At 61.6% G+C, this 23,787-nt stretch overlaps 1 protein-coding gene across 3 annotated transcripts in view; it reads left to right on the plus strand.

Moving 5' to 3' along the window:
* Positions 1-238: 238 nt before the first annotated feature.
* Positions 239-23,787, plus strand: part of ADGRL1 (adhesion G protein-coupled receptor L1) — a 44,562-nt gene continuing 21,013 nt past the window's right edge. The window contains exons 1-4 of one of the 3 annotated variants that reach the window (XM_086698874.1): positions 239-933; positions 16,626-16,790; positions 19,735-19,948; positions 23,038-23,147. In XM_086698874.1, coding sequence (XP_086555000.1) covers positions 16,721-16,790; positions 19,735-19,948; positions 23,038-23,147 — 394 coding nt within the window. In that variant the 5' untranslated portion in view covers positions 239-933; positions 16,626-16,720. Of the gene's footprint in view, positions 934-16,625; positions 16,791-19,734; positions 19,949-23,037; positions 23,148-23,787 lie in introns of those variants that run through there. The other 2 variants (XM_086698873.1, XM_086698875.1) reach the window with 2 other exon arrangements.

Below are 23,787 nucleotides of genomic sequence, written 5' to 3' on the forward strand. Positions count from 1 at the left end.
GATCCCTGGCGGCAGCTCCGGGCCGGGTTTTGCGCGCGCCCGCCGCCCCCCTCCCGGAGCGGGTGCGTCGGGGAGAGGGGCGAGCAGGCGGCTTGTCATTGCTGGTGCCCGGCGCCGGCTCGGTCCGCGCGTCCTGCGGTGCCCACGGGCCCGGCCCGGCGCCCCCCCCCCCCCTCCGGCCGCCCCGGGGGCGCGACGCCGCCGCGCCCGCCTCCAGCCGCGCCCCCCCCAGCTCCGCGCCGCCCGCCCCCATCCGAGCCCCCCGCGGCCACTGCGGGGAGCCCGAGCCGTCGGCGCGGGAGCTGTTGGCGCTGCGGCGCCTCCGCCCCGCCGTCTGCCGAGGAGGCCCCGGCGGATGGGGCCGAGCGGGCCCCGGAGCGGCGCCGCCGGGCGGCGGGGGGCTGCAGGGGCGCCCCGGCTGGCCCGTTAACCCCCCGGCCGCCGCCGCCGCCGCCGTCGTCGGAGGGGGCTGGGAAGTCGCCTGGGCGCACACGTGCCGCCTCCGTCGGGGCCGCGGAGCTGCGGGGGAGATGCGGGCCGCTGTCGGCGCCGCCTCGGGGGGCTCCGCCTCGCCCCAGCCCCCGGAGCTCTGACGCCGCCCCCGCCCCGCCGCCTCCGCCGCCTCCCTCTCCGGGAGGGGTGCAGACCCGCTCGCCCCCAGCCCCGAGCCTCTGCCGCCGCGAGGGGGCCGCCTTTGGAGCTGTATAATCCGTTGTTTTTTTTATTTATTTATTTATTTATTTTTTAAATTTTTGGTTAGTGGCGGCGGTGCTGGGCCGGGGGAAGGAGGGGACACGGAGGCCGCCCTCGCCCCGCCACCCCTCACCCTTTTCCCCCCCGCCCCGGTTCCGGGAGATGTGCCGGGCGGGGGGCCGGGGTTCGCGGAGCCGCAGGAGAGACGCGCAGGGCCGACCCCGGAGCGGCGCTGGACAGGTGAGTGTCTGCGGGTCCAGGGCGAGGGGGACGCCGCACCTGGGCCAGGTGTGCGGGCCGAGGCGGGTGGGGGGAGGACGGGAGCCGAGGCCTGTCCGGGCCGCGAAGGGGGAGGGGATGCTGGAGCCGCGACTCACTGCACCTGAGCCGAGGGGAGTCGGGGGCGGCCTGCACTTCGTATCCACCGGCTTGGGGGTCAAGAGGGGCGGCCCCCACGGAGCGCCGGGGACGCTGGGGTGCGGATGGGCGGCCGCGGGGTGCCCGGCGGGGGGAGGGGACGGCGAGTGTGCCCGCGCGTGGCTGCGTGTGCCCGCGCGCGCTCCAGCCTTTGTGGGGAAGCGGCGCGGCGGTGCCTGCGTGTCCCCGGTGCGTGTGCGCGCGGGTGCTTGGCGCCCTGTTTGTGTAGGTGTCTGGGTGTGAGCGGAGAGGGTGCGTGTGCGCGCCGCGCGCGGGCCCCGGCCCCCGGAGGAGCAGTGTCGAGGGCTGGCACCGCAGGATGCTGGGCTGGGGATTGTTTTTCTCCGGGAGGCAGAGACGCGGTGGATGGGGAGGGGTCCGTCTGGGTGTCCCGCCGGCCGCAGCGCGGGGGGCACCGCTGTCAGGAGGTGGGCAGCTCGGCTGCGTCTTCTCGCTCCCGCTCTCGCTGGCACCCGGTTAAGCCTGGGAAGCTGTTGGGTTTGATCCACCCGGATTCGGGCTCTGAGGGCGAGAGCCCTCCCTCTCCCCCAGGTGTTCATTGGGTCGAGCTATGGGGATTCAACTGTCATCCTCCCATCGGAGGGTCCCGGGACGGGAGTCCGGACCAGAAGAGGGTGGAGAGTGCTGTGGGCGCTCCGGCCTCGGCCAGAAAAATGCCCCTGCAGGCATCGCTTCAGTGAACCCCCAGCACCCCTACGAAGACAGCACTCTGCTTGCACAGCCCCCACGCACGGCCCTGTCCCTACTCTTCCAGTCTAGGTCAGCACCCAGCCCCATCCCTGCCCAGCCCCTCACTGTACCTTCCTGGCCGTAACCACTGCCCCCCATGACCCTCCCCAGTGGTGGCAGCTGCGTGGGTGTCCAGCCGTCCCAGGCTTGAGGCAGGGCCCCCTTTCCTCCTGGCTCCTGCAGGACCCAGGGCCTGGGTTAGTCTGCCCACATCCAAACATGTGGTGTGCCTGGGGGAGCAGGGGGAGGGGTTCAAGATGGCTGCCAAGATGGCTGGTCGCCTCTCCGCCTCTCTCTGTCTGTTTCTCTTTCTCTCTCTCCCTTTTCTGCTTGCTCTGTTCCCTTGGCTGCTACAGGAGTCATCGCAGAGAAGGGGTCGGACAGTGTGGGGACAGGTGTGGGGGACTCCTAAGGATGATGTCTGCTCTAGGCCTGTTGACCTCAATGCTGTTTGCTTCTTGGGGAGAGGCTGTTGGTCTCTGTTCTTCTTTCCAGCACCCCAGGGGCCGGCATGAGCTTGTAACCTGACCCCAGACCCCATCCGTTCAGCCCAGCTCACAGCTGGGGGCTCCCTGCCCTCCACCTGCTCTTCTAGGCCTGGCACCTGAATTATCATCGGGATGGTGCGGTGCCCCACGGAGGGTCCCCGTCTAGTCTATCATCCTCTCCGTCTGCCCCATGGCCAGGGGCTCAGGACTCCCAGTGGGGCTGGGTCAGGCCCCAGCTGTGGGGGCAGGTGACTTCTCTTTCCTCCCCACTCCCCACCCACGAATGCCAAATTTATTACTTAAAAGTAGGATGAAAACACGGAGAATAAGAGAAGGAATACAACCTTCATTATCATATCGAGAAAATTATCCGTGATTTTCCTAACTAGCAATTTGCCTGCCATGCCGTTCAGAACTGACTTGCCCATTAATTACAGAGATGAAAAATCATCTGGAAAGCGGAAAAGGGAACTAATTCGATCCCTGGCTGGCGGCAGTGGCACCCATGGAACGAACCACATACATGTACGCTCACATGTGAGCGCCGGCCCTCCTACTGTGACGGCCACCTTCCCTCCTCTCCCTTGGTGACCTCCCGCAGGGCCTTAGCCCGCCCCATGCTCGTGGTCCCTGCCCTCCAGTGCCTCACTAGGCCATCCCCCTACAGGACGCCCACCCCAACCCCCCACTCTTGGGGAGCTGGCTTAAGGCATGATCACCCCTGCTAATGCCTGCCTTTGGGCTTGGAAGCTACCCAGGGTTAGGGAGGGCGGGGAGACGGGCCGGCGTACCTGGGCCATGGTGCCTGTAGGGAAGAGGTGGAAGGGAGACTCATGAAGCCCTGTGTCTATTCCCAGCGTGCCCTGGGGAGCCTAGGAGGACCCCCACCAGGTGTGTAGGGGAGGGGCTGGCGGGCTCCCTGGCTGCACTGCTGTCTGCATCTAGCGGTCTGAACTCCTGGCCCCGGGGGGTGGGGGGGGGGCTCCACCTGTGAGCCGCCTGCATCTGGGGTGTGCAGCTTCCTCGCACCCCCAGGCTGGTAGGAGAGCATGAGCCCCAGTGTGGGCATCTGGTGTGGGGGGGTGCTGATCCCAAGGGGCTGTGCTGCTCAGCTAGAGCGGGTACCCCTAATGCGGAAGAGGAGGAGGGGGATCCCCGCTGGCTGTGGGGAGCTGAGCTCCAGGTCTCTGCTCCCTCCTACCTCTCCAGCCAGCTGTGTGGCCAAGGACAAGGCTCCGATTTCAATGTGGGCTCCTCTCAAGGATCCGATTTCCAGCCGCCAGACACTTCCCTCTTCCAGACCCCTCTTTGTTGGGGGTGGGGGGTGGGTGTTCCCTGGGTCTGGAGTCTGGACCCGACCGCAGTGACCCTGGACGTGCCTGAGCAACCGAGCCTTCCTCCTGGGCCGGGTGTTGGCCACCCGCATCAAAGAGGAAAGCAGGGTCCCAGGACGGGAGGCTGTCGCCGAACAGAGCCACGGGTGGGGGGAGGTTCTCATCGCCCCCAGAATCCAGTCCTCTGTCAGATGTCTGTGTGTTCTGTGTGTGCGATTTGGACGGTGACCCGGCTGAGCCTGGCCGCGATCACGTGTCCAACAGGCTAGTCCGATGCTTGTAGGGGTCTCCTGTGTGCTGGAGTTTCTGAGTTTTGCAGAGCGAGTGGCCCCGTGTTTGTCTGTGGCTCCCATGTGGCAGGTATGTGGACACAAGGCTTCTTGGAACGAGGCTGGGTGCACCTCTTCGTGCAGTCTGTGCTGGTGATGCCATGGGGACAGTGCCCTGTCCTCGTGGAGCTCTTAGTCTGGCAACACGTAGGGATTTCAGTCAAGGGGCTTGTATTCCAGGAATTAGGGAGAAGGTTTGTGGCAGCCCCTGTGTCCACGTAATACAGCAGGTTCCGGCACTGGGCCATCTTGGGGTTTGGCCCTGCGTGACCGTACCCAACACCTCGTCCCCTTCACTCCCTCTCTCCTCACTTCTCCACCAACATGTTAAGTACATTTCGACCCCTGGGCCTTTGCACTGGCTGTTCTTCCACCCAGGACTCTCACCCAGACGTCCACAAGGCTTTTGCTTCTTCACCCGCTTCACATGTCAGCCCCCGCCCCCGTAACCTTTACCCCGTGCAGCCTGTTTAAAATCGCAGCCTCCCACCCACCTCCTGACTTTGCCTAGCATGGATGCCTTTTTGCACACTCTGTCATTTATTTATTTATTGTGCCTGTTTCTTTGTCATCTGTCTCCCCAGCCAGGATCCAAGTGCTCAGGGAGTTTATCACTTGGTTTGCTTTTGGATCCAAGGTGTCGAGACTCCTACCTGGCCCACAGTAGGTGTTCAAGAAATCTTACCTGAGTGAATGGGGGGGGGGGGCTGTCAAAGGACGGGAGTCCTCCGGCTGTGTATAGTAAGGGCTCCCCATCCACCCTGCCCCTTTGGGGGGACTGAGGGCCGCCGCTAGGGACCTGACCGGGCCATCTCTGCACCTGTTCCCCGTGCCCACCTGTGAGCCCACTTGTGCCCACCTGCTCTCTCTGAGCTGGCCTCATGGGTGCTCCAGTGTGTGAGGGTATCTGTATGGAACTGGGCACGCTATGGGGTGGAGAGCCTGAGGTGGGAAGTGTGGGGGCCCTCTGTTCGGCGGGGGGATTGGAAACCCAGGGTCAGGGTCCAAGCAGCCCCGCCTGGTGGGGCACTGACCCAGCCTCTCTGTCTCATGGGATGCGCCCCTCACCCTTGTTTCCAGTCTGCATTGGCCCTGGGGAAATAGCCCAGAAGAAGCCCCCTGCCTCCCCACCCCCAACTCCAAAATTTGGGGAAGATAAAAACTCTAATAAATAGATGCTGAGGCTAAAAATAGCCCTGCCCCCCCCCCAAAGCTAAAAATAGTCAGGGTCCCTCCCTCAAGGCTAAAAATACCCAGGAAGTCAGGAATGGGCAAGCCAGGGAGCCAAGCGGGAGCTCCTGTCCGGCCCCTGGAGAGGTGGCACAGGCAGGCGAGGGGGTCTCCGAGCCATGGCGGTCCTGGGATCCGGGCCGGGTCATTCTCTGCGGGGGCTGCCCTGTGGATCACAGGACTGCGGCCAGCATCCCCGCCCTGCACCCTCCAGATACCGGTAGTATCCCCTCCGCCCCCGACTGAGACCCCAGACATTGCCAAACAGCCTGGGACAGAGAACAGACTTGTGCCTCGTTGGGAACTGCTGCTCAGGACCAGGGGTCAGCACGGTTTCTCTGTGAAGAGCCAGATAGTAAGTTCGGGAGACTCTTCCCATACTCTTCCTCTGCCTCCTCTTGAAAACCTTTTGTTTATTCTTTTTAACATTTGTTTTAAATGTTTGTTTTTGAGAGAGAGAGAGAGAACATGTGTGGGTGGGGGAGGAACACGAGGGGCAGGAAACAGAAGATCCGAAGCGGGCTCTGCCCAGATAGCAGAGAGCCCGATGTGGGGCTTGAACCGACAAACCGTGAGATCATGACCTGAGCTGAAGTCCGACGCTTAACTGACTGAACCTACCCAGGCACCCCTCTTCACAACGTTTAAAGTGTGGCAAGGCCACTCTTACTCCACCGGCTGTGCAAAAACAGGGAGTGACTGGGCCATCGGTGGTCAGCTCCTGCCCTAGAGTACCCCACAGTTGCCCTTGGTGGTGGAAGCCAGGGCACCTGTGGGTATATCCTCCTCAGCAGAGGACAGCCCCCTTTGGGGCGCACTTGTGCGCTTAAGTACACAGCAAGTCTGATACGGTCTGTCCCTGTCGCCTCCCTGCCCTCGTCTCTTCCCACTCCCCCATGCTCCCTCCACTGGTCACAATGGCTTCGTCACTTGTCCTCAAACAAGCACTGGCCAGCCCCAGGACCTTTGCACAGGCTGTGCTCCCTGACAGGAACTCTTTTCCTTGGACACCTGTACGGCTCCTCCCTGAACCTTTGTGGGGCTTTACTGCAGTGTCTGGGCTTTCTACATCACTCTATTATAAGTTGTACATACTACCCACCCCCCCCCCCCCGCCTTCTGCCACACACACACACACACACACACACACACACACACACACCCCAGAGCCCCTGTTCCTCCACGATACTGGTACATCATGGGACGGACTCCTTTAGTGCTCTTTGTGTCTGGCTTCTCCACAGATGTCTGTCCAGCACCTAGATGAGTGCCTGGTACAGAGGTGCCCTACAGAGGATACGTGCGATCGTCATATATTACTCCTAAGCCCCGTAGCCACTGCGGGAGGCTTCCATCCCATTTCCGTGGGGGAGAGGCAGAATTCCGAGGAAGAACACAGAGCCTGACGTGGGCAGAGCTGGGATTTGAACCTAGGACCCTGGGACTCTTCCCTCTTGCCCCGCTAGGCATCATCTCCCCCTCGCTCTGGTCTCTGTACCGCCCCACCCCTGCCCCTTCACTGCCAGCATCTGGAGGCCCAGAGACTCCTGCGGCCTTCTACCCTGCGCCTTGGGCCTTGGCTCCTCTGACCGTTTTCAGCTGTGTTCTGTCATGCCCCGAGTGCGAGGCTCTGGTTTGGGCAGGGAACACCATGAGGTGGAAGGAGACCACAGGCCACCACGGTACCAGCCTCCCATGGTAAGGAGCCTGGAGGAGGCACCTGATGAGCCTATCAGTCAGGGAAGGCTTCCTGGGGGAGGGAGCCTCCCAGCTGCAGCCTGGAGGGGGAAGGAGGGATACAGTGGAGGGGAGAGAGAGCGTGTGAGGAGAGGCCTGCCCTGAGGTCAGAAAGAAGGTGGTGGCTCCACGGGGAAAAGGTAAGATGTTTTCTGGCCAGGTGTGTAGAGAGGAGGCTGGAGGCCGGTCTTGGGGGCAGAGGGATTGAGTTTGTGCCATGGGGCTGGGAAGGCCTACGGAGGGGTCAAGGCCCGCCGCCGGACAGGATGGGAATACTCAGCATGAGTTCTTTCCGGTTCCTGCGTGGGAGAGAACTACAGAGGGTAAGAAGAGAGGCCGGGAAGCCAGCAGGAACAGGAGGCTACTGCGGGCTCTCAAAGTGCAGGCTCCGGAAGGGGCCTTGAGACATCAGGGCTGGTGCGGAGGGTTTGAGACCAGAGTTGACAGGGTTTTGCGGGTGACTGGTAGGCGGGTGGAGGAAAGGAAGCGCGGGGTAAACTCCAGGTTCCTGGCTTTGGTGGCTGAGTGGACAGGGAGAAAAGAAGGGGGTGGGGATGGGGAGCCCCCACTGCTCTCAGCAACCCCCCCCCCCCCCCCGCAGTCTAATCTCCCTTGGCAACAGAAGGGAGTCTGTGAACTTCCGAGTCAGGCCATGTCCCTGCTCTGCTCAGAACCTTCCTTGGCTCCCACCTCACTTGGAGAAAAAGCCTGTGTCCTACCCCTTGACTCACACCTACTAGCCCTGCTGGGCCGCAGCCACACGCCGGCAGATTCCTACCCCCGAGCCTTTGCACGTGCGGTTCTCTCGGCCCGAGATCTTTCCCCAGGTCCCTGGGTGGCTCACGTCCTTGACACTTCTGTTAAAATGTCTCCTTCCGGGAGAGGGGTTCCCTCAGCACCCCATTTACACTTGTCCCCACAGATACACCCCCACACTCTCCCTCCCCTTCAGGCCTGTTTCCCTCCAAAGTACTTGTGACCCAGTGGGAACTAGGTGACTGTCCGCTGGATGCATAACCTCTTCTCTGGGCCTGTTTTTGTCTTTGTTCATTAAACAAATTAAGTACTCGTTCTTGCCCAGGGCTGGGCATGCAACAGAGAGCCAGAATGACCCGCGGTGGCACTTTCCCTGAGGAGTCCCCAGCTGGTGGGAAAGACAGACATTCAACAGCAGAGCCCAAGTCCAGTCAGGGAAGCAAAGCGTGGAGGCCCAGTGTGCTGTGAGCGGGGCTACGGACCGACGCAGGCCGTCCTTTTGAACGAAGAGTGGGGCAGGTGCTGTGTGTATGGGGTGGGGGGAGAGGGGAGAGGTGTGGGGGGCACTTTGGGAGGCTGGAGCAGAGAAGGGAGTGAGAAGGTGGCAGGAGACCGGAGCCTGAGATGCCATGCTAGGCCACCTGAGACAATATGGAGGGTTGTAGGCTGGGAGGGATATGATTGGGTTTTTATTTTGCAAAGATCCCTTGGGCTGGGTGGAGAGTGGATGGGGTGGGAATGGCAGATAGATGGGGGAGACCGGGGAGGAGGCCCTGGGGGCAAGGGCTTCTTCGAATGGCCCCCACCCCTCTGTGGTCCAGGCCACTGGGCAACCAGAGTGACCTTTTATTTAGTTATTTAGTTACTTTTTTAATGTTCTTACTCATTTTTGAGACAGAGACAGAGCATGAGCAGGGGAGGGGCAGAGAGAGAGGGAGACACAGAATCTGAAGCAGGTTCCAGGCTCTGAGCCGTCAGCACAGAGCCCGACGCGGGGCTTGACCCCACAGACTATGAGATCATGACCTGAGCTGAAGTCAGACGCCCAACCGACTGAGCCACGCAGGTGCCCCCAGAGTGACCTTTTAAAACTGACAAGACAGACAGAGCCCACCCTGTGGCACTGACATCTAGTGGGAGAAAAATAATAAGCAGATCAATCAAATGCGCGGCTGGCATGCTGGTGATGGTTGCTGTGGAGAGAAAAGCCGGAATAGGAGGTGGGAGCGCTGGGGCCAGCGGGGCCTCCCTGAGCAGGCAGCAGTGAAACAAAGACCTCTAGGCCAGGTAGAAGCCGTGCAGGCATCTGGGGGAGAGGGAACAACCCGTGCAAAGGTCCTGAGGTGGGACCACGCCTGATGTTCTCCTCCAGGAAATGGGGGGCTGAGCGAGCAAGGAGAGCGGAAGGAGGTGAGGGCAGGGGTGGGATAGAGCGTGCAGGGCCTTGTGGGCCCCAGGGAAGGACATGGGCTTTTGTTCCCAGCGAGGTGGGAGTCCTAGAGGGTTCTGAGCAGAGGAGTGTGCCCGACTCAGGTGCTCACGGGCACCCTCTGGTCACTGTGGGAGGAACAGGCTGCGGGCAGCGATGGCCCGAGACCTGAGAGGCCGAGGCAGGGCTGCCCAGGGGACAGGTGGTGGGGCTGGACCAGTGAGGGCCGAGGAGTGGGAAGAGAGCAGATTCTGCAGGAGGGGCCGCGGGAGCTGCTGGGGTTGGAAGTGGGGTGAGAAGAGGAGACGGGTCCGGGATGAGCACCCCGGAGGCCTGGGCTGCCCTCTGGGGAGATGGTGAGATACGGGGCCGGGGTGGGAGGCTTCGGGAGGACCCTGCCCTCTCTGAGCCCGCAGCGTCCTGCCCAGGGGAGGGCTGTGTGCTCGGCGCTGTCTGGGTCGTCGCGCCACCTCTGCGAGGTAGAGCTGTTAGTCCTGAGTTGAGACGGGAAATGGGCTCTCAGGGGCAAAGAGCTGAGCCTGAGGCCACACCAGATTCAGACCCTGGAGCCTGGCCCTTGTACCTTCCCCTGGGGGCCTGCTGCTGCTTTACGCTGCCAGGCCTGAGGGCTTCCTGGAGGAGGCAGGTCTGTGGAGCTGGGCTCTCAGGCTGCTGGGTTTGGGGCGAGAGGCAGGAGATTCCTGTGGAGGGGCAGGGCCACGAGGGGCCCTGAGCTCCTCACCTCCCTGCTTGGTGTCCCCCCAGGCATTCAGACTCCCACCTACTCGAGGAGAGGGTTGCCATGGCAACTGCACTCTAGGGCAGACTAGAGGCGCCCCCTCTTCTCCAGAAGCTGGTTCTCCTCCTGTCACCCTCCCCTGCCCCGTTTCAGGGCACCCGAGGACAGAGCCTGGGCCGTGTCACCCACTCTCAGGACCCCCGCCGCGCCCCTCCCCCTCGACTCAACCCTGACGCGGGGCTCAGGAGCAAACAGGCAGGTGTGGGACCGGTGCACTGCCCACATGACCTGGGGGTTGGACATGCCTGGGGTCTGGTCCACCTTGTGGCGTGAGGGCAGCAAGCCCTGTGTCCCACGCATTGAAGTAGGGTCACCCAAGTCTGCGGAGGCTTGAGGTGGGGACAGACGCAGGTGCAGGCTCATCTGGCCCCGTGGGTGCAGCACGTCTGGGTGTGCCCAGCTCTGGGGGTGCCGTCACACAGAAGCGGTGGGTCCCGGAGAAGGGGGCTGTCCCGGCCACCACAGTCTCCCCAGCCGAACTTCGGGGGCCAGCCTGCCTGGGTTCAGCGTCCCTTGAGCAGTGGGGTGCCCCTGGGACCTCACTTTCCCCATCTGTACCATGTGGGTGCGTGCCTCCCCCACCCGCCCTCCCCGTGTACTAAGCTCTCAAAAGGACCAAACGGGCCGTGTGTATACGGTGCCTGGGATGGGGCACAGAGGTGTCAGCTGCTGTCCCTGGTGTCACAGGAGGGTCTGGGACTGGCGGTCCCAGAGTTTGTGCCAGGCTCTCTGAGGCTGTGCGACTCAGCCCTGCCCCCGTCTCTGTCCCCCACCCGCCCCCATGTGTCCTGACCCCCCGGGGGTGCGTCTGCTAGAGATGCCGTGACCGACCGAGTACCCCAACCGACCGAGTACCCCAGACTGGCAGGCTTTCACCACGGAAACTTATTATCCAAGTGCCGGAGGCCAGACGTCCAAGGTCAAAGTATGGGCTCGGTGGGTTCCTTGTGGAGGCTCTGAGGGAGCGTCTGTCCCATGCCTCTCCCGTGGCTTCTGGGGGTTCTCGGGCACGCCTTGGCGATCATCCCGATCCCTGCCTCTGTCCTCCCCTGCTGTATGCCACGCGTCTGCATGTACGTCTCAATATCCCCTTTTCCATAAAGACACCAGCCATGCTGGGTGAAGGCTCACCCTAACGACCTCATTTTAACTTGATTACCCATTATTTATTTACTTATTTATTTTTTTTTTCATTTTTTTTAACGTTTTAACGTTTATTTATTTTTGAGACAGAGACAGACAGAGCATGAACGGGGGAGGGTCAGAGAGAGAGGGAGACACAGAATCTGAAACAGGCTCCAGGCTCTGAGCTGTCAGCACAGAGCCCGACGCGGGGCTCGAACTCATGGACTGCGAGATCGTGACCTGAGCCGGAGTCGGCCGCTCAACCAACTGAGCCACCCAGGCGCCCCTATATTTATTTTTGAGAGAGAGAGAGAGAGAAAGAAAGAGAGGGAGACACAGAATCCAAAGCAGGTTCCAGGCTCTGAGCCATCAGCACAGAGCCCAATGCAGGGCTCGAACTCACAGAGTATGAGATCATGACCTGAGCCCAAGTCAGACGCTTAACCGGCTGTGCCACCAGGCACCCCAACTTGATTACCTTTTAAAAGACCAAGTCAGGTCCCATTCTGAGGTGCTGGGGGATAGGATTCCAACATACCTTTTTCTTGCTGGTGGGGGGCGGGCAGTTCATAACACCCCCGTCCGAAGGCCCCAGGGATGTTTAGGCTCAGGCCTCCTGGGACATGGCTCCCCCCTCCCCACGTCTGGCCTTGCCTCCCCGCTTAGGTGGGCGCCGGGTGGCAGGCCAAGCTGCCCAGGCCGGGTGGGCACACGGGCCAGGAAGGGAGGGCAGGGGACAGTAGTCACAGTGCCCGGCTCCTCCTACTCCAGCCCTGAGCTGGGGCCCGTTCTGGGAGTGCCTGGGCTTTCTGGGGAGCGGCCTTCAGGGAGTGGGGGGCAGCCTGAAGGGAACGCTCTGTGTGGCCCTCAGGCAATGGTGCCCAGGCCCCCAGGTCACAAGCCCCCACCTCTGTCCCCTGGCATTCGTTGGGTAAGCATCTGCGTGAGGACCTACTGTGTATCTCCGTGCCGGAGGTGGCCTGGGGAGCTTGCACTTTCCTGGGGTTGTGAAGGAAACCCACGAGTAGACAAGCGAGGTCTCGAGGCAGTGATGCGGTCAGTGGCGACGGTAGTGACAGCTGCTGCAGGGGACGCTCCTCAGTCACTGTGTGCCAGCCACGGCCCCGAGTTGTCTCACGCGCATGAACTCCTCCTGCCAACGCGGCTGCCCTGGGCGGTTTCCTGTCTCACCCAGAGGACCTTATGGGATGGCCGGGCGGGGGGGGGGGGCAGGCACCAAGTGCACGCAGACCGAACGGACTGGAGGCCCACCTGCCTCTCCGAGGAGGGCACATCTGAACTGCGATCTAAGGGACACAGGCCGAGGCCACCTGGTGGGATTCTGCGTTGTCTCAGGGATCGTGGAGCAGGAGACATTGTCAAGAGTGACAAGATGTCTGTAAAAGGAAAAGGACCCCTCTCTGGGACTCATAGAGGCTCAGTCGGTTTGGCTCCAGTCGTGATCTCACTGTTTCGTGAGTTCAAGCCCTGCGTCAGCCTCCCTGTTGTCCGCACAGAGCCTGTTTGGATCCTCCCTCCCTCCCTCCCTCCCTCCCTCCCTCCCTCCCTCTCTCTCTCTCTCTCTCTCTCTCTCTCTCTCTCTCTCTCTCTCTCTGCCCCTCCCCTGTTGGTGCTCTTTCTCTCTCTCTCAAAAATAAACATTTTTAAAAAAGAGACCCCTCTCTGGAAACAACCCAGGCATCCCCAGACAAGATGTGGTCCATCCTCGTAATGGAATATTATTCAGCCCCAAAGAGGGATGAGGGGCTGACACAGGCTACAGTGTGGATGAGCCTGAGGGACACCATGCTGAGTGACACAAGTTAGCCACAGGGGGATACATCCTGTGCGATTCCTCTCAGATGAGGTCCCCAGAGGAGTCAGTCGTAGAGGCAGAAGGTAGATTGGTCGTCGCCAGGGGCGGGGGCTAGCAGTGACCCCTAACGAGGACAGAGTCTGTTTGGGGTGATGACAGGGTTTTGGAAATAGACCATGGTGGTGATCGTGGCACAGCACTGAGAATGTAATTAACGCCATTGAATTATACACGTAAAAGCGGTTAAAATGACACATTTTATGTTACATGTCTGTTACACCGTAATTTTTTAAAGGCCCCTCTGGCTGCCGGTGGGGAGCCCAGAGTGTGGGAGCCAGAGGGGTTGGAGGCTGCTAGGGGGAGGCCAGGGCTGTCCGGAGAGCGGCTGCTGGGGTGTCCTAACTCCTGAACTGGATGTCAGGGCGAAGGAAAGAGGAACCAAGGATTTTGACTCCCTGGGTTTCAGCCCAGGGACCCGGGGGGATGGTGGGACCATGGACTAATATGGGGGGTGGGGTTGTTTTGGTCTGGTCAGGCTGGGAGACCCGAGGGAGGTGTAGACGGTGAGGAGAGAAGCAGGGCTGGCGCTCCAGTGTGGCAGTCTTGGGGGAGGCTAGTTGAGTCCCCCAAGGAGTGTGGATGGGGGAGAGGCCTGGGGATCCCACCTGGGGTTCCAGCGCCTGGGTCCTGGGTGCAGCCCTTGGGGGTGGGAGCCACCTCGCTCAGATGCATGCCCCCTGTGTTCTGATACTGCTGTGCTGCACCCTTTGATGGGTCCCAGGCTGGCCTGTCCCATGCGTAGACTGTTGTCCTGACCAGAACCCCTCAGATGAAACCGGGGTGGGGGAGGGGCAGCCGGCTCAGGTTCACACCACTCGTGAATGGCAGAGTTGGATCCAGACCTAGGTGGGTTGGCTGCCCCCCCACCCCCCTGGAGCCTGGTGTCCAGCAGCCTTTCCAGTATTAACCAGCTGCTAACTAGTTTAAGTCCCTCAGGGAGAGCCAGGGAGGGAAGTGTCCACTGGGGTCAGAGTTTCTCCTGAGCCTGCTCATGGCTAGGAGATGGGGGGGGGGGGGGGGAAGTAATGAGGAAGCCCCTGCTGCCCACAATGTAACATAAAACACTGTGAGGGGGTGCTTGGGTGGCTCTGTTGGTTAAGTGTCCAACTTCAGCTCAGGTCAGGATCTCACAGTTTGTGGGTTCGAGCCCCGCGTTGGGCTCTGTGCTGACAACCCAGAGCCTGGAGCCTGCTTTGGATTCTGTGTCTCCCTCTCTCTCTGTTCCTCCCCCACTCACACGCTCTCTCTCTCTCTCTCTCTCTCTCTCTCTCTCAAAAATAAAGATTAAAAAAAAACTTTTTTTAATAAAATAAAATCCTGTGAAATGAACCCAAAGTGCAGGCCCTGTCCGGTCGGGGTTGTGGGGTGAGGCAGTAGAGGGGAGACTTCCTGAAGGCTGGGGATAGGGAGGGCGCAGGTATGGAGGGCTGTGCTGTGAAATTACTGCCCATTTCGCGAGAGGAGTCTGAGGCCCAGAAGGGGCCGTCCTGCCCGTGAGCGCGCCGCCCTGACCTTTATAATTCTCGAGAACCTGTGCCCTCAAGGAGCTTCTGGTCTAGTAGGGAAGGTTGACAGCAGACCTGCCAGCGTAAAAAGGTAATTCGGGTGTGGTCGAAAGCTGTAGGTCAAAAACAGGGCAGAAGGATGGCAAGTGGGAGCACCAGGAACGCTTGGGGAGGTCGGGGTGGGTTGTTCTGCCCGCGTGGCCTCGGAGTTGAGCTCTGAGCCGACAAAAGCCATAGCAGGTGTATGGGGAACCGGGGAGAGCATTCCAGGCAGAGAGTGGGGGGCGGGAGCCAGAGCATTCTAGGAACTGGAGGGGGCGGGTTGCAGAGCAGGGTGACGCCAGATCGACAGTGGCCTCTAGGCCCTGCTGAGGAACGCCAGCCCCAGTGGAGAGCGGAGGGGAGGGTTGATAGGCAGATCACGTCATTCAGGGATCCCTTAGCCCTGAGTGGAGGGCAGGCGTGGAGGCGGATGGCGGCTTGGTCCCGGACGGTGGCACCGGGGGCCACAAGTGGGCAGGTTGGTGAGGTGCTTTGGAGGCAGAGTTCTAGGGACTTGCCGATGGAGCTTATGAAGGGGACGGCTGGGGAGGGGTGAGGAATCGAGGTGGATTCCGAAGTTTGGGGTCTGAGATGCAACAAATGCTCATCGCTGTGTGCCAGGCCTGTTCCAGAAGCAGGGGCTAGGGCTGAGCAAAACAACCCAGTGTCCCGTGTCTGTGCAGGAGCTCTACCATACAGGAAGTAAATAGTTACATTTGAACAAAAGCCTAAAGGAGGTGAGAGGGAGCAGCCTTGTGGGTAACTGGTGGGCAGTCTAAGATACATGTGGAGGAACTGACAAGCGCAAAGGCCCTGGGGCAGGGCGTGGTGTGCTCAGGGAAGAGCTGGAGGCGGGAGTGGCCTGAGCAGAAATGGGGTCAGGGAGCTAACTGGGCTGGTGGATAGGCTTTCACTTGGTGGGGGGAGAGACAGTAGTTGGGGCTCTGTTGAGAGATTCCAAACCGAAAATGAGAGCCGTGGTAGGTATCAGTTGGTCGATGGCATTGAAAGTGTGGGACAGATTGGGGATGACAGTGTGGGAGAAGACTGAGTGGGTGTTCACACACTGGAGAACCAGTTAAAACATGGGGTGCTGGCCCTCCCCCGAGAATGAGTGTTTCTAGAAGTTCCTGGCCAGGCTGGCGCCCCTGGGCCAGGGCCGCCCTTGAGAACCATGGTGTAGATAGAGCAAAGGGCCAAGAGTAGAGATCTGGGTTTGTAGCTCTGAGAGCATCCAGGGGAGACCGAGGTGGCAAGAGGGAGGAGCAGCCGAGAGGGGAAGGAGTGGGTCAGAACCAAGCCCTGTGCCCAGGGACGGGCAGATGGGTGGGAGGATTGCAGGGAAGGGCACACGATGCCAGCTCCCCCCTCCCTGGCTCCCCAGGGGGCTGCACACCCCTCCCTACCTCCCCCCTCCCACCCCACCGCCTGTCTCCAACTAACCTCGAGGGTCCCCCAGAGGGGAAAAAGGGGACTCGGTTGTCCCTGGTCCCGATCTGTGGCGCCAGCCAGCTGGATGGATTCTAATTAGCTACCAGAGCGGGAGAGACAGGAAGCAAGGGCTGGGGGCGGGGCCTGGACTCCTGCCCAAGACTGGGAGGCTAGTGAAGCAAGTCAAGGCCAGGATGCCTGGGTACCCGGCCCCTGCCCCCATGCTGTGCCGGGTGGGGAAGCTAGGTGGGGGAGACAAGAGGGCAGGGTTGGGGGTTGGGGATGGAGAAGAAGCTTCCAGAAGGTCTTTATCCCCCGTGACATCCCAGTGAGCCGCCCTTGCTACCTGAGGGGCACTGTCAGACCACGGGAGGTTCGTCCAGGAGGTTCCCTTTGGTTCAAGGTGCCCAGATGGGCGGGTCTGGCTGCCGGGGGTGGGGGTGAGGGTGGGCAGTGGAGTTAGCAGTGTAAGCCAGAGGTTCCGGGGGGCCGGTCAGCCTCTGGCCCAAGGGTGCGGCTTCAGTCAGACACAGCTGGCTCGAGAGAGGTCCCTTGACCGGCCCGTCTGGGGACTCTGGGGTGGAAGGCCTCGGCCACCGGCAAGGAGAGGGGACCAGCCCAAACGCACCTCCTCCTGCGTCTGCTGGGGCCTCGCTCCCGCCTCACTCTCCCTCTTCTCCCCAGGCTGGTGGGCCAGGCCGTGGTGCCCACCTGCTGATGCGGGGCAAGGCCCCCCGCACAGGACACTGAGAGCCCCGGACCCGCCCCTGGCCGCCGCCATGGCCCGCCTGGCCGCTGTGCTGTGGAGTCTCTGCATCACCGCCGTCCTGGTCACCTCGGCCACCCAAGGTAGGTGCCGCTGGGGCTGGGGAGGGGCCAGCCTCCGGAATGCAGCTGGGCGGGCAGATGACAAGGTGCAGGACCTCCCAGCCACTTGGTAAAGCACCGCAGTCCCCACCTCGCTCCAGACCTTGGCGGAACGAAGCCGGAGGAGGACTTGGTAATTGCACCCCCCTGGCACCACGGAGGGCTCCCTGGACCAGCCCCTCACCCCCAAAGCCCGGGGAAGCCGGAGGTCCTAGAACCTGGGACGCGGGCTGTGGCCTCCTGGGACCGGGACGGGCCTTCCTGGTGAGCCGCTACTCCTCTGTCTTGCGTGTGTGGCTTTCTCTGTGATTACATCTCGGAGGCCCTCACTGGGAAGAAGGCTTAATTAAAGCATGCCCGCTGACGTTTATTTAAAAACAACTAATTACCCGGCTCGGCCCTATGCCGGCCCCAGGATCCTGCACATGCGACAATTAGTGCCCCGAGCCCGCCCGCCCATCTTCACCAATTACTCAATTATGGTCCCCGTGGCAGGCCTAGGCGGGGGCAAGGGCAGGGCAAGGGGAGAGGCAGAAAGCAGGGGCCCGCTGGCCTTGTCCCTAGCCCGGGGGCCTGCCTCCAGCCGGCACCCCCCTCAGCGCTGTCTGGAGAGCACTGTTGGCACACTTTGTGCCCCAGGGTCCCCTCCTGGAGCCCAATACTCCAGAAAGCCACAAAGGTGGAGGGGGCCTTACTCAGCCAGGCCCCAGGGCCTTGGCACCGCTCCGGCCAGCTGGCACCCTCTGCTCCCCTGACCTCTGCTCCCACGTTCTCTGCCCGTCCGGGTCCTGCCCCACAGCCCCAGCTGGGCCGGGAGGGGCCGCTCCCACCCCCAGACCCATCTGAGCCAGCCTCCACCCCCGGCCTCCCTCCCGGGCCCGGGAAGGACTAAAATTAGCTGTGAAAGCAGATGGTGCTAGAGGAACACATGTAATACTTTCCCCCGAGTGAGACTCAACTCACCCCAAAAAACCCCGGGGGCCTAGCTGCCATCCCCCTCGGGCCTCCCACCCGATGCTGGAAGGACAGGTCTCTGAAAGGCACTGCCGCCCTCGTGCACCGGTTTTCTCCTGACCCACGAGCCACAGTCCCCACATCGGGCCCGTGGGTCACTCCGTGCATCCACGCCTCCCTCCAGCCCCTGGCGAGGCCTGGCGGAGCCCGGCGTCTGAGTAGGTGGCTGCCCCGGCAGGCGTCGGCCACGCGGAGCCCGCTCTGTCCCGCAGAGTCTGGCTGCTTCGGTAATCCCACCGGTGGTGGGACTCCGCACCCGCCGCCTCGCCACATACCGCTTGCCCTTGTCGCAGCCCCTCAGCGGTGCCTTGAGGCGGGAGCGGCGGCTCCTCGGAGAAGGATCTGGGGCCACGGAGGTGGTCTGTTACTGGGCCAGGTCGTCAGCCGGGGATCTAAACCCCCTGGGTCCTCACACGGCACAGGATGGGCAAGGACGTGTGACAGTGCGACCCCACGGGGAGCTGACCCTCCCCACACAGGGCACCGCGCTCAGTGCTTCCTTCAGGAACATTCTCTAGCGCACCGAGTCCTCGAAGTACATTCCTGGGCTGTCAGTGCCGATCTCACAGGTCGGAACCTGAGGCCCGAGGAGGCTAAAGCTGTGGCTGTCCGAACTGAGCACGTGTTGGAACCATTGGTGGGCACACAGGTCCGAGGCTCCTGGCATCACCCCCGACATCCTGATACAGCAGGCCTGGGGGTGGGGGGGCAGAATCTGCCTTCTTAAGCAGCCACCACGGGACGTCGGTGCCACCGACCCCCAGGCCATGCCGTGAGAGGCTCTGGCCCATCAGCCGAGAAGTGGCAGAGCCAGGCTCTGCGGTGTCCTCCCCGACAGGAGAGCACTTCCTCCCACGCCATCTCTCCTGTTTGCGTGGGGCGGTGCGAGGTTAGGGGAGCGCCCAAGACCTCCCTCACTTCCGACTCCAACTGCAAGTTCGGGAGTTCCTTAGACCACCCTCAGACATGATGATTCACTAGAAGCGTATTCCAGAATGCTGTCGTGCTCACGGTGACAGCTTCTTACAGCCGACGGATGCAGAGGAAATCCGCCAAGGGAAGCGGTGTGTGGGGCAGCGTCCGGGAAGTTTCCGTGCCCAGGGCTCGCGGTTCGCCCCCTCCCCACGGAGTGGTCACACGTGCTGTGCGACAACACGCATGGTGCCCTGCCAACATGGGACGCTCCCCGGGCCCCGCTGTCCAGAGCCTTCACTGGGGCTCAGTCATGTAGATGCAGGGGACCCCCCGCAGCACTGGCCTCAGTCTCCCGCCCTTCCAGAGGTCCACTGACACCCCAAAACTCCCACCCTAGATCACGTCCTTACTGTGCTCTTTTGCTAGGCCTGCTGTAACAACGTACCGCAGACTTGGTGGCTTGAAACAGCAGAAGTTTATTGTCTTGCGGTTTCTAGAGGCTTTAAGTTCAAGATCAAGTTGTCAGGGGGGCTGGCTCCTTCCAAGGGCCATGAGGGAAGGAGCTGTTCCCGCTCTTTCCTGGGCTCGTGGCTGGCTGTCTTCCCTCTGTCTCTGTGTCCACATTTCCCCTCTTGATAAAGACAGTGGTCATACTGGGGCAGGGCCTACCTTAACAGGCTCGGCTCATCTTAACTTGATGGCCTGTTTCAAATTTGGTCACATCCTGAGGTACGAGGGAGGAGGACGGGAGGACACAACTCAGCCCAAAACAGTGCAGACTGTCTGACCTGGCCCGAGGCCCCCGGGTCAACAAAGACACTCATCGGGCGGGACGCTCCGGGTGCTTGGAGGCACTTCCCCAGGAGCCGAGGGCAGAGGCCTCACTACGCAGCTGGGCACGTTGGGAAGCCCGTTTTGCAGATGAAAGAACTGAGGTTCCTGGATGCAGCCCAAGCTGGAGGTGGGACCTCCTCAGCAGGGTCTTCCCTCCCCGTAGGCCTGAGCCGGGCTGGGCTCCCGTTCGGGCTGATGCGCCGGGAGCTGGCGTGCGAAGGCTATCCCATCGAGCTGCGGTGCCCAGGCAGCGACGTCATCATGGTGGAGAACGCCAACTATGGGCGCACAGACGACAAGATCTGTGACGCCGACCCTTTCCAGATGGAGAACGTGCAGTGCTACCTGCCTGATGCCTTCAAGATCATGTCACAGAGGTGAGAGGCCCCGGCCCCACCAGGCTCCTGGGAGGAGGGGTGGGGACAGTCCCTGGGGTCCCTGGATAAACACCCCCCTGGTCAGGGCACCCTGTCCACGCCTTCAGTCCTCCTTCCGTGCGTTCCGCACGGGTTTCCTGAGCACCTACTAGGTGCCAGGTCCCGTGCAAACAGCCGGTAAGACCCGGCCCGTCTTCCCCACCAGCCTCCAGAAGCCCATCCCGAGACTAGTCGGGGGGGAAGGGGCAGTCTTGCAGTGTAAACACAAGAGCAGGACAGGGTGAAGGTGTCACAGGCTCCGAGGGAGAGCCCAGAGGTCACTCAGGCTTCCCCAAGGAGGTGAAGCCTGAACACAGATGACAGAAGCACACGTGAGTGTAAGAGAAAGCGAGTGCTTGAGTGTGCAAGGCTGTGTGTGAGTGTGACAGGTCTGCCAAAGCCTTTCTCACACCTGCTGCAGAAGTCCAGTTAGAGCTGGTCGGCTCCTGCTTCAAACCACGCCCACACTTGACCACTGCTTCCGTGGCCACAGCTCCCCCTGGGGTTGCCCTGTCTCACCCGCTGCCATCTGTTTCCCCCGCCCCGCAGCAGCCAGAGGGTACCTGTGAGCACCCACCTCACTCAGAGCGAAAGCCTGTCTTCCCCGAGGCCCACAAGGCCCTGCGCTCTGTGCCTTGTGCCCCTCTCCCGGCCCTCACCCTCTCCATGCTCCCCCTCGCTCACTCGGCTCCGGCTGCCCTGCCTGCTCCTGACATACATCAGGCATCATCTGCCACGGGCCTCCTCTGGGTCTTGGCACTGGCTGTTCCCCCTGCCGGGAATGCTGTTCCCTGACACCCACACAGCTCCTTCCTCCCCTCCTCTGTAGATTTTCTCACCTAATGCTCCTCTTGGTGAGGCCCGTTTGACCACCCTAAGATCACTGCCCCCACCCCACTTCCTAGCTCCTTCCCTGCTTTATCTTCTAGCCCTGACCTCTAGCCACAGTTCTGTAGAACAGAATAGTTTCCTCTGTTATTGTGTTCGTTTTGTCTTTGCCCCATGGGGACAGGGCGTTGTGTCTGTCACTGCTGTCCCCAGCCAGATACAGAGGCATTCACTGAGTTTTTGCTAAATGCCCAAGAGGGCATAAGGTTCACTCCAGGATCCAGAGCACAGAACTGAAGAAGGGGAGGAGGGCTGGGGCCAGCTCGGCAGCCTCTTGAATGTTGGCAGAAGATTCTAGAATAAGTCATGGGGCAGGGTCACTGAGAGCCTCCAGAGACTTTTGGGCGGGGCATGGGCGCGGGCAGGTGGCTCTGACCGGTGGGTCAGGCTGGAGCCACCTCGTTCCCTCCCTCCCACCTTTTCTCTCTCAAACGTGCACCTCCTCCAGCGGTCCTGCCCCCCCTTCCCTCTCTGACACCCTGCATGGTGTCAACCTTGGCTTAGGCTGCGCCCCATCCTCCTTGGGGATCCCTTTCCTCCCACCTCCTGCCTCCAAGTTTCTCACTGCCCACTTCGTTCGTTCAGCGCTGGCCTTGGCGTCTGCGGTGTTCTCCCCGGCCCGGTTCCGGTGTCCGCGGGTTCTCACTTCCAAAAGCGGGGACGCTGCGCGGTGTGGTTACTGGGGCCCAGGGAGCAAGAGGCCGTTGCTCTGCCCTCTTGAAACCTGGAGGCTCCTCGAACTGCTTAGGGCTGACAGCCCCCGGAGCACGTACAGTGGCCTAAACAAGACAGGAGGCGAGAAGGCCACCCGCCTCCCGCTGTCTTGGTGCCTCCCTGCACCCAGCCCGTTTAAAGGCCACCGTGGGCCCTTTGCCACCTCCCGGGCACGGCCAGCTGCAGGGGGAGGCTGGGACCTGCGGTCTCCGGCCCCTTTCTCTTCCGGACAGTGAGGTGACGTTCACATATCGCCGTCCGTCATCTTAAAGCGGACAATTCAGTGCTATTTAATACGTGCGCCACCACCCCTGTCTGGTTCCGGAACATCTCCATACCCCCGAAGGGCAACCCCATCCAGTCACTGCCCACCCCCACCCCCCCCCCCCGCCCCCAGCCACTCGACACCACCTGCTTTCTGTCTCTCTGGATTTGCCTGCTCCGGACGTTTCATAGAGAGAGAATCTGAGACGTGGCCTCTTGGGTCTGACTTCTTTTGCTCAGTACAGCGTTGCCGGGGTTCAGCCACACGGTGGCGCAACGGACCTTCTTTCTTTTTTTTTTTTTATGGCCAAATAATGTTCCACGGCACGGACCGACATTTGGCTCATCCGTTCATCCGTCAGCGGACAGTGGGGCTGTTCCCCCACTTTGGCTCTCGCGACAGCGGTCCTGCCGTGAACGTACAAGCAATTGTTTGAGCGCCCGCTTCCGGGTCTTTGGGAACACGGCTAGGGGTGCAGTTGCCGGGTCCTGGGCAACCCTCTACTTAACCTTCCGAGGCCAGTGCTCTGTGTTTTGAGCCAGGGGGATGAGGTGGGTGGTTGGAGAGACAGCAGAGGAGAAACCTCGTTTTGTCGTTAGGGAGTCCCCTCACGTGCTAGCCGGGCTCCCGGGCAGTGGGTGGGGACTCCCGAGTCCCCTCGGGGAACTGAGAGTGGCTTCCGCACGAGGCCGAGAGACTGCCCGTGTCCTACCTGCACGTGGTCACAGCGGCGCCGTCCAAAGGCCGAGACACGTACGCCTAAGACGTGGCCTGAGGTGGACGCAGACAGGCGCCGTGAGCGTCTCGTTAGCAGCACTTTGGCGGAGACGCCACCTCGTCCCCGCACGTGTGGCCTCGCGTCTTACGGTCAATTCGGGAAAAACGCCAAGGATGTAACGGCGGGCGTGACCCTCCGATGGGATGAAAATGGCGAAGGGCAGCCGGGGAAGCAGTTTCTGGGGCGCAGCTCTGGCCCAGCCCTGAGGCTGAGAACAGAAGAAACCTGTGTGGTGGGAAAGAGAGAGCGGGCAGGAAACGGAACACGATGCCCACACGAGGCCGCCGGCCCTGGTCGCCACAGTTTCTTCTCAGCCTGGGGGGGGCGCGTTCCTCTCCCGGCCCTAGATGCCGCCCCCCCCAGTTCTAGGCCTGTCTTAGCTCAGCTCCTTGTCTCTTCTCTCAGGTGTAACAACCGCACCCAGTGCGTGGTGGTTGCCGGCTCTGACGCCTTTCCCGACCCCTGTCCTGGGACCTACAAGTACCTGGAGGTGCAGTACGACTGTGTCCCCTACAGTGAGTCATCTTGTTCCTTGTGCGGACACGGGCCCTTCCCCCTCCCAGAAGCAAGCGAGGAGGAGACACCTTGACTCACACACACGCACACACGCACAGGGCCAGGTCGGGACCAGGTACTTGGGGGACAGCCGGGCCTGCTCCCTCCCTCACACATTTTCTTCTCCCAGCCCCTCTGTCCACACTCGGTACCTGCCCCACCCCCACCCCCACCCTCACAGACTTTGTCCCCATCCCCAGGGCACCTTCCCCACCTCTTGTTACTCTGGCCCATTAGCCCTGCTCCTGCACGTGCCTCTCGCTCACTTCACACTTCAAGGCCAGAACTCTGGTCGGTGCACTTATCAGTCTCCTTTTCCCTGGGCCTGGGCCTTGCTGCCCTCCAGCCTCTCTGCCTCCTCCCTCCTCTCACATCTCTTCCTTTCCTGACCCCCCCCCCCTTACACGCCTGCTCTTCCCTCTCACTCACTCCATTTCCTTTCTCAGCTCCCTCTCCTCTTTCTCGTCGCCCTCACTTCTCACATACTCCTAGTCCCGCCCCTTCCCAGTCCTGGAAGCTGGACTCCAAACCCATAGAGAGGCAGACCACCGTCTGAGGCCTGGCGGCAGATCTGGTTCAAAGGACTAGGGGCATCTTCCT

This window comes from Puma concolor, chromosome A2 (genome assembly GCF_028749965.1).
Source record: "Puma concolor isolate L17-30 chromosome A2, mPumCon1.1.hap2, whole genome shotgun sequence".
NCBI lineage: Eukaryota > Metazoa > Chordata > Mammalia > Carnivora > Felidae > Puma > Puma concolor.